Here is a 10160-nt window from a genome sequence, read left to right as displayed (position 1 = left end):
CCAATAGATGTTGCTATCCCCCTTCCATTTGTTGCAGGGCCAAAGTACTAAAAGGCCCTTCCCTGTTGCTCTTTGCAATTCAGTGAATACTTCCAGCAATGCTTTTATTTCTGTTGGTAAAGACAGGAAAACCGACATACAACCACAGATACACAGTACAGCATAATGTCATGATATGCCCTGCATCAGCAGAGTCTCCCAGTGCTGAATTTGGAATGCCATCTTTGACCTTGGCACTGCTCTTGGTGACAGGTCATTGATGGGTAACGTCTCCCTCCTTCCTTAGTCCGTTTCAGTGGTCTCTTGGCTTTTCTCCAGTCTAGTATTTAGGATCATCCCAACAGTCCTCGGTAGGGACCCTTTTCTCCACAGCAATCTGAATACACACGTCTCCCCCTGCCCCCCAACCTCCCTTTCTGCCACAGCAGAGGTCACCAATGGAAAAAAAAATAATTCTACCAGGAAGACTTTGAAAGTCTCATCAGGAGACATCAGCTGCTGCAAAGGCTGCTCTTTCTAGATCTGAGTAAGACACCTGGGCATCAACTAGCTCTTCACTGTGAAGCTCCCTGTTCACACACGCATCTGAGAGAATCCCATTTTTGCAGGAATGTGGAAGATGCCCATTTGTCTCCACATCAAGAGCATTTCCATTCTGGTGCCATTCCAAGCTGGCTTTGCCTTTGTTTAAGTCCTGATTTTCAGGATCCCTGTGGATCTCTCCATTGGTGTATACCTCTAATGCATACTCACTGATTCGTATGCTGGCGTTCTCTGTGTCCCCACCATGAGCAGAAGTCCTAGAGCTGGCTGTTCCTGCCTTGAATGGCTCCTTCCGGCCCAGGATATGCTGGCTGATGATTTTATGGAAGGTGTATCGGAACTCCCTGATTCGGTAGGCATAAATTAGAGGATTTACAACAGAGTTGGCATGAGACAGGATAATAGCCAGATACATTAGCCAGAGGGGAGCACGGGCACAATCTGGGCAAAAAAGGGTAAAGCAGTTAATAATATGTAGTGGAAGCCAGCAGACCGCAAACAACCCAACAATGATGGCTAAAGACTTAGCTGCATGGACTTCCTTCTGCAAAGTGGAGCGAGAACGTTCCCCATGTACCATCTTGTTCTCCATCTGCTTGAGCTGTCGCCGGGCTGCCATGAAGATTTTCAAGTAGATACCAAACATGAGGAGGAGGGGCAAGAGCACACAGGCAAAGAAGTTGTAGTAGACCATGTACTCCATGGTGACCACAGCCTCAAAGAGACATGCCACCATACTGTTGCTGCAGTTGATGCGAGAGGACTTATTGGAACCCAGGTCGTCGATCTGGGAGCGTTTGTGCCACCCTAGCATTGGTGTCAAGCCGATGATGAAAGATAACACCCAGCAGATGGCAATGATACCTTTAGCTCGAGAGCCAGTCACCAAGCCATTGTACCTATAAAGCAGAGGAAACAGGAATTATATCAGTACCATTCAATAGGCCCCTGACAGCCAAGCAACTGCCCAATGGCCCAATGTCCCAGAAGACAGCAAGAAAGGCACCTGCTTCTTCAGACGGGCCTTTGAACTGCTGTGCGGAACCCACACAGCACAGCACAGACTCTATGATGACATTGTATGCCACCTATTTCCCTCCCCTTTCCTTTAGGCAGTGAATAGGTGACAGAAAAGCAGGGAAATGAATACAGTTTTCATCTGTGTTCCTCCACTCCACCAGCCCACTTGGTCATGCATGTAGATCTTGCAGCCTGGGTAATCAACAGCACTGCTCTGACCCTTGGTGAAGACGACCACTGTGGCTGTCTTGCCAAAGGCTGAGGTAGTTCCTCCTTTCTGGCAAAAGAGCAGCCTTGTAGCATGGAATTGCTAGGTCCGTCTTGCAGTAGATCTGTAAGCCAAATAGCACAAAGGAACTCGGAGGCACAGTGCCATCAGCCCCATGTCCATGTTCAGGTGTGCTCCAAGGAAAGTCTGCTGACCGAGTTGCAGAAGCCAGGCTGGCATTCCCTTGCACAGCACCTCACTCTGCTCTACAACGGCACTTTCAAGAAGGCCAGCACCACCAACCTTCTTTAAATAACTGAGAGAAGTCAGCAGTTTTCCTCACCAGCCCAGCTAAGCTGACCCCATGTCATTCTCAGAAAGGAGGAATTAAGATGAGGACAGTGCTCTGACTTACAGGTGTGCTGTGGGCTGCACTGCACACACCAAAGGGGACTTCAGTGTTGGAGGTATTGATATGCCTGGCTGAAGCCAGTGCTCTTAGCAGTAAATTCTCCAAGATCTGTTGAAAGAGACAATAAGCAACATGGCAAGAACCTGACAGTGCAGCCAGGGACCTTTGTTTGAAATATCAGCCAATTCCCAAGGCCTCATAGGTTACTGTGAGTCCTGAGCTGACTCCACCAGTTCTTCTCTCTAAAAATGTAAATCAGGGCAACAGTTTAACATTTCAATGCAATTTCCTTCCCTTGGTAATGCTTAGCATGGAAAGTAGATGGCCGGATTCCCACATTGTCCAGCATGGGTCCCACACTGTACTTGACCCCATGTGTCTGCAATTGGACAACGGTAGTGCTGGCCTCCCAGTGTTTACCCAGTGCTCCTTCTCCCTCTGTCCCCGGAATTCTCTCAGCAAACAAACATTTAAAAAAAAAAAAATCCAACAAGCCATAGAAATCTTCCCATCTCTCAATGGAATAGTTACTCCTACAGGTTCATGCTCCTATCCCAACGCAAGTTCGAGACAGGAGAGGAGAGAGGCTGCCTTTGCTGGGCATGGTACAGAATGGAGATCCTGCACATGCTTTAAATCCCTGCTAATAGGCCTTGGAAAAAACCTGGCTCCACACAAGACCTGGCAGGCTTGAGTCTCCCTTCCTCAGTTGCATTTCAAAATCAGAGAAGACGGAGTGGGTGATGGGTGAGGGAGCTAACCACACAGTTCCCAGTACCCAAAATACACTGAAATCCTCCTTGCAGAAATGAGGGAGAGATTCAGCTGATTCTAAGAGAGAAAAAGGTTTCTCCAGCAAGTGCTGGATCCTGCTCCATGCTTAGGGGATGCTAAGGGCACAGCACGGATGGTAGCAGGGAAATGCTCACATTCAGACCTCAGCAACACAGCAAAACAGCATCTGTGCTTTGAAAAGTACACTCTAGCAGCAAGAGATTGGCTGAAGGCACTTGAAGCTCGGAAAAACAAAAAACAAACCAAACCCCTCAAAACCCTGCAGCCCTGAAATTGGCTACATCTTGTCAGAGGAATTTTGAAATTGTGCAGCTGTTATCCCACGACTAGAGATGTCTCTTCCCTTCCACTAAAAATATATTCATTACTACTCCAGGCAAACACCCCCCCACTTCTCCCTCCCTTGTACCCTCTGGGGATTCCCATGCAACAAACTTTACAAGGCTTAGGAACAGCACTTAACCCAAGCAGGCTCCTGCTTTCCAGCTGCAGTGTATTGTGCTGGCAGTGGCTGTTACCAACCTATCAGTGAGTGCATTTCCATAACACCTTGCCCAGTATCTCCAAGGGTTAAGAGAGAAAGCTCACAGCATCTCACCACATAGTGTGTGGCACTCTGTTGGTCAGGTACCCAATGAGAAGCGTCCATTCACTTCGGAGAGCTTGATTTCTATGACCCACATGAGATACCGCAGGCTGACTTGGCTGAGGTAGGGTTATTGTCCAGACGGGCTTTCCTGGACTCATTCCTTTTTTCCACTTAGAGATGTCACCAGGCTGGCATTGAAGAGTTTGTGCACCTGTCTAGGCACCCTTTCTAGGCTCACAGCAGCCACGCCAAAGCTACTCTTTGTATCCCCAGTGCTGTACAGCTCTGCATGGTAAGTTCAGGGCTTCCAGGAAGCATCACATATACTGTGAGTTGCTGGCACCTACGCAGGAGACACAGCCTGCAGAAAGGAGCTGGTCACACCTACAGCCCATGTTCTGCATACTTGGCAGGTGACTTTGTAGCATGTCTGATGTGTCCAGACAGCACTGGATTGTCTGTGCACAAGTAGTTCTCGTGCTTCCTGGAAATACTGGACTTGCTACACAAACAACGACTTCTACTTGTGAAATTCCAGACACAAAGAACATTAGTGCAGAGCACAGGGACACTCACGGTGGAGTTGGGTGTGGGGACAGGGGCACCAGACTCCTCCAGAAAACAAAACCCACTTTTGTAAACACAGGAAATTATGGATGTTTTCCCCAAAATAATTTCACCTGCCCTACTGCTCTCCCAACCATCAGGCTGGCAAACTGACTCCAGAACAGCTGCCCTTGGCGAATGCATAACTCATCTGTACTGCCTAAAGTAGCTTGGCTGAGGATGTGACACTTCTGGGTCCCTGGCCTAAGCTCTGTGTCATCAAGACAATGATTCCTGCAGAAAGTGTAGTACCTCACCAGTCTGATTCATAAAGTATTAAGCTGGGTGGAAAACAGGCCTGATACAAGAACCACAGGGTCCTCAGGTAGAAGTTAAAATCTTTCCATACATTGCACGATATGTAGCTGGCCTAACTCATTGTCACAGCATCCAACCAGCCTGTTGCTTGTCTTCCAAACCCACCTCTAGGTTGACAGCACTGCACATCTTGGCCAGATGGCTCTGCCATGAACAGAGCACGTTTCAGCCACCTTTACTGCATCACACGAGAAAGCCTGTGCTCAGCATTGAGGGCACTGGGCTTTGATCTGAATTCAAGCTGTGCCCAATGGTTTTTAACAAATCGCTACAAAACACTGCTCACTGAACACATCCCTTAACAGCCCACACCTCAGACAGCTGCAGTCATAGGGGGCAAGACAAAAGGGGGATATTCTATCCCTATTACATGTATCTGGAAATGCGAGACACTGACAATCCCAGATCGTCCAGGAAATCTTGTGGCACAACAAGAAACCAAACTCAGACCTTCTCATGCACCACTGAAACAACCCTTTCCCACAACTCTCAGTCAAGAAACTTTATCCCCTATTAACAGGTGCTAACTGATACTAGTGCTTGTCTATGCAACCGAGACTGGGTAGGGGGGGATACCACAGGTGGGCAGAGGACTCTAAACAGCAGAAGCAGTAACGGTGGGCAGGCACCATTCTTTTTGCTCATGGCACGATCGGCTTCCAGACTAAAACCTTGGTAACAGCAAGTTCCACTGCCCATGAAGCCATAGACAACTGGCACTGCTTTCAAAGCCATGCTCAATGGTTGTTCAAAGGAGGAAGTGAATTATTCTTCTTTCCTATTAGATTGAATATGCCCATATCTATTTGACACAAACATGAGCACGTGTAGGGAATGCTTGTCATCAAGTCAAAAGGTTTATGGTGAGCAGGGAAAGAAATAAGTCCAGATATGGCTCAAAGTGACAATAAAACATTAAGTCCCTGATTCACCAATTCAGATACTCATACATGAGCATTGAGAAGGCAACCCTAGAGAATTAAAGCAACTGCTGAAACAGACTGTTCTCAGCACAAAGGTCCCTTCCATGTCCAATACTTTATTCATGGTTTGTGTTCATCTCCCCTATTCTTCCTACCCCAGACATCGAGAAGCCAGTTCTTCATGTCTAGCTCCCCTAGCCTCTGGCAGAAAAGCATCCCAGTGCCATCTCAGAGCTGCAGTTTCAATTACCACTACATGGGATAAAACTGTCCCAGTGTTCCAAGTGACCGGGAGCTGCGTCTTAGTAATGCTTTCCCAGAGAAGCATCCCAGTAGCTTAGGCAGTCAATCATCTTCAAAGCAACTTTCATCAGAGGAAAAGGTCTGCACTTCAGCAAGTTACTGTAGTTGGCACTGTATGACCTGCATAAGTATTTATGCCACAGGTGAATAGCTGAATCCAGCACACAGAGCAATCAGTAACCTGAGAAAACTTTTCCGTTTGGCTGCAGGAAGAAAAAATTCTCCTCTTTTTCCAGTGCATCGGAGCTACCTGTCCTTCACCATGGGAGTCTCTTTACCACAAATGCCTGTACAAGAACACGTGGCTTGGCACTGTGCCCGCGGAGCATTTGCTGGCACCAGAGAGCCTAGAAAACGGCAATTGTTCTTGGCCCATGACTTCATCCTGGAGCTCAGACTCACAGCCAGTTTTGTTTAGAACACCCAGAGGTTTTGTATCAGCGAGCGCAGGTTTTCAGGTACCTGCCATGTCAGAGGCACAGTTCGGATTTTATCCTAGACCGAACAATGGCTCGGACTCACTTCTTGGGAGTGCCTTATTGCTGCTTGCAGAGCGTTACATTTGTATAAAACCCGGCAGAAGTAAGCAAAGTGTTTGAGAACTTTTGGAAAGTTTAACAAATTCTACACAATGTTTTAATCATTTGAAAGGTAGAATCCATAAGACATTCACAAATTGGGTTTTATGTATTTTTAAATTTTACCTATAGATGTCTTTCCTCACTGCAATTTTTTTGGAAGAGGGTCTTTTATCCACAGAAGAATAATTCCAAAGGTAACTCTAATTACATACTGATGTGTCCAAAAACAAGCAGTATCAGAAATCCCACTCTTCTGCCTCCTTAATACTGACAGTTTATTGTGTGGGAATACACATCCACATATGTATCCACTGAGACATGTGGTTACCTTCCTTAGGACAAATCAGACATGAAACAGTTAAAAAGAAAAACAAGAAGAAAAAAATAGTTTTGGCCCTTTTTGGTTTTGCTAGAGTGAAGGAAGTCTGATTATTTTTTTTAAGAGCATTCATCTAATGAATATTAGGAATGCCTGGTGTTACCTTTCTTGTCCTCTGAGGAGGACAGAAGAGGCTTTCCCAGGCATTAAAGGATGGGGTGAAAATGTTGCATCTTTAGTGGCAGGACTTTCCTTCCAATGGTTTGACGCATTTTTGAGACAACCAGATGTTAGAAAAAGAAAAAAAATGAGGATGTGAGCAGTCTGAATCATATCACATTTCCCTCTTCAGCTAATCAGCTTTCACTTTCTCAGTATGTCTGAGGCTATAAATCTAATGGTTATTCACCCACAAATTCTTAAGGGGAAACACAATTGACAAGTTCTTCACTCCTACTGTAAAAGGACAAAGTAGAGGACAAAGAGGGGGATGAACCCGTGGATCTACCTGCGGGTTTCTGCATCCAATCAACTCCACTGTTTTTGGGGCAGAAGAGGGTGTGCTGTTTTTTCAAAAACAAAATAGTGAACTGGTACAGTGCCCAGCACTGATGAAGTCCGATTTTTCTAAAAGACTCTTTACCTTGGCTATTCCAGGAAATTAAATTTTCAAGACAATATAGTTACAATGACAGCCCAAAAAATGGGCAGAAATCCATTTTTTAAAAATCCTTTTCCTGGCAAGTCATCCTCTAGCAATAAGAGCGCTTAAACTGTCAGCAAATGTCTTCAGAGTTAGCTTATGAGAGATGAATTAAAGACATTAGCGCTTCTCCAAATCATTTCAGAGGCAAGCTCCCGAGGGCTACACTACATATGTTTCTTTGTACCATTTATCGTTATTTTAGTTTATAAACTGAAACCATCTATATGTAGAACTGTAGAAAAGTGGAGACAGTACAATTTATATGTAACTAATATCAGTAGTTTTCTCTGCAGTGGAATAGAATAGTTATTGCTCACAACTACATCAAAAGTAGAGGAACAACTATAGGTTTGGAAACCAACAATTAACAGTGATGTTAAAGCAGCACATGCTTGCTGAGGCAAGGCTTCAGGAAAGACTGTGCTGCACTGGTCCACGTGGAAAGGTAATCCCCGCAACTCCAGGGGAAAAAATGCTTTCTATTTTTGAATGGTAGGTTTGTAGTAGTCAACATAAGTCCTGGATGACCAAAGTATTCACAAGAGACAAAACTAAATTGCACAGGTCAACACAAGTGATTTAAACTCAACAGGAGTGAGGAAGTCCAAAACCTCAAACTTCAGAGCACTGCAATCAGAAATTTGTTCCATTTTTGCAGCTACATTTCTTGTTCAGCAGGATAGGAAGCAAGTCTCTCCATTCCTGAGAGCATGCTGCATCCTCCGAAGGACAAGACGGGAAGGAAGGAGACTCCTACACTCTGCCTACACTGGCCTCTCCCGGGGCTTCCTCTACATCTTTCGAGCTTACTGAATGACTCGGAAGCATTGTCACAAAGCATTCAAACCCAGCCCACAAACCGCAGCGCTGCTCCACGCCCACGGTCAGATATGTCCCGTCACAACAATGTGCTTCTGGAAGACTGAATTGAGCATCAGCCCCTGTGCGTGTAGCAAAACTTCCCCTTGTCCCACATCAGCCTCCCTGGTTGCACACAAAGTAGCAGCTAGTCATACTCAGCTTTCAAGCTCTAATATCTAAACATCCTTTTCTTCCTTTAAACTCCAGACACCACAAAATAACCATCTCCAGGTCTGGGTTGGGACAAACCTCTGCCTTGACCTAACATGCTTTGCTATCAGAGGGAGTGCCTAAGCTAGTCCAAATCTTCTTAAGGCCCATGTCTTCATAGTCTGCTGCTGCTTCTCCCTTCACATTTAATGGACCCCAAAGAGAAAATCCCCATCCACACTCTCCACAACCATGCTGCCAGAGCTGCAAGCAGAGTCCCGCATTCTCCCCATGGGGAAGGAGACAAGTTGACCTCACCCCCTTTCTGCCCTCCACCATATATTGCTTTAGCTCCACTTCCCCACAGTGATCCTTCTGGTGCTGTTGACTCTGGCTCAGAGCGCAGGTTATTGACGTTACCACACGATCCTGTCTAAATATGGAACGGCAACTCCTAGGCAGCACCGCTGTGATGCTATAGGCACCCACCATATGAGGACAGAGGAGAACTGGAAAAAGAAGCGACCAGAAAAATCGAGCAGCCAAGGCAGCCTTCACGACCTAGAAAAGCTTTTTCCAAATTACAGGGGAAAAAGTGCTGCTCCTCATTTAACTTTCCCTTCCTCAATTCATCTTCAGATCTGTTGTTTTCACTGATGTTCATCCCTCACCACCCTAGCCCCCCTCTGTGCCCCCAGCCCAACCCATGCTTACCTGAGGGGTATGCGGATCGCAATGATTCTGTCAATGGCAATAGCAAGGAGGCTGAAGATCGAACTCTGAGTCAAGACCAGGACGAAGCAGGCAATGAAAAGGCAGCCATAGAAGAAGGCACAGAAGCCAGTGCTGATGGTGATGGCAAAGGGGATTGCCAGCACGCCCACGGCAATGTCAGCAGCAGCCAGGGACACCACAAAATAGTTGGTGACGTTCTGCAAGTTGCTATTCAGATAGACTGCCCAGCAGACCAGGATGTTCCCCAGGATGGCCAGCACCGCAATGACCAGTTCCAGGATGATATAAGCTATGTCTGAGAGGAAGTCTTCTTTCGCATGTACTAGCATGGTGAGAGCAACCAGGCCAATGTGAGAACGTGCCAGAAAAGCTCAGCGTTCATATCTGCAGAGCACTGAACAGCCAAGACACCTCAAAGCTGCTTGGGGTCTGAAGAGCACTCAGCTGCCAGTTGGTGAAGGTTGCTCACCACACCCTTTTCTCCCCATAGCTGTTCAAGATCTCTACAGTGGCAGGTGTCAAGAAAAAAACCCAGGGCTTGCCAACTCCAAAGTGGATTAACCAGATGCAGAATAATTAAAACTCCAGCAGACAAATGGACAGGAGAGTATCTCACGTAGACATACAATGCTTCCCAGGCCACAAAGTCCAGCAGGTAACACAACACAGAAAGTGTACTGTGTGGCAGCGTCACATTGGCTGTGACTTTGTTTCCTGTTGACAATGACGCTGCTAGTCATGGCTTCCTGTCATGCACATACCTACTAGCAACATCCTTTGGTTCTCTTTTTCACCTTTTCTCCCTTGGACTTGGGAAATATTCTCTTCAGCTGAAGCAAACATTCAACTTCTTCACTTGTAGTTTCCTTTAAAAAAAAAAAACAAAACCAAACACCAACCACATACAATAAGTAATCAGCTCTACATAGAAGATGGAGAAAGGAAAATCTCATTAAAGTGGCACATTACATTGATAATGGATATTAAACAGACCTAGAAGAATACATCATTGGCAAAAACCTCACATTTTGTCTACCCTGAAAGCTGCAGGGCCAAACCCAAGGTTCAGGAAGGCAGTATCTCACAGCGGT

General features: G+C 46.1%; 1 protein-coding gene across 1 annotated transcript; it reads right to left on the bottom strand.

The window, feature by feature from the left end:
* Window positions 1-407: 407 nt before the first annotated feature.
* Window positions 408-9853, bottom strand: ADORA2A (adenosine A2a receptor). Its single transcript, XM_009478282.2, has 2 exons — window positions 9049-9853; window positions 408-1442 (listed from the first exon to the last, which is right to left on the bottom strand). Exons 1-2 carry the CDS (start codon window positions 9396-9398, stop codon window positions 482-484), a joined length of 1311 nt encoding a protein of 436 aa, XP_009476557.1. The 5' UTR covers window positions 9399-9853; the 3' UTR covers window positions 408-481.
* Window positions 9854-10160: the final 307 nt, after the last annotated feature.

Source organism: Pelecanus crispus, chromosome 11 (assembly GCF_030463565.1).
Source record: "Pelecanus crispus isolate bPelCri1 chromosome 11, bPelCri1.pri, whole genome shotgun sequence".
Taxonomy (NCBI): Eukaryota; Metazoa; Chordata; class Aves; order Pelecaniformes; family Pelecanidae; genus Pelecanus; species Pelecanus crispus.
This window is presented reverse-complemented; position numbering and strand designations above follow the sequence as displayed.

Bases quoted from the DNA above. Each gene is read 5' to 3' on its own strand.
- ADORA2A (XM_009478282.2), bottom strand. From the start codon at position 9,398: ATGCTAGTACATGCGAAAGAAGACTTCCTCTCAGACATAGCTTATATC. The intron at 1,443-9,048 runs GTAAGCATGGGT...TCTGCTTTATAG, and splicing joins GCGATCCGCATACCCCTCAG to GTACAATGGCTTGGTGACTG.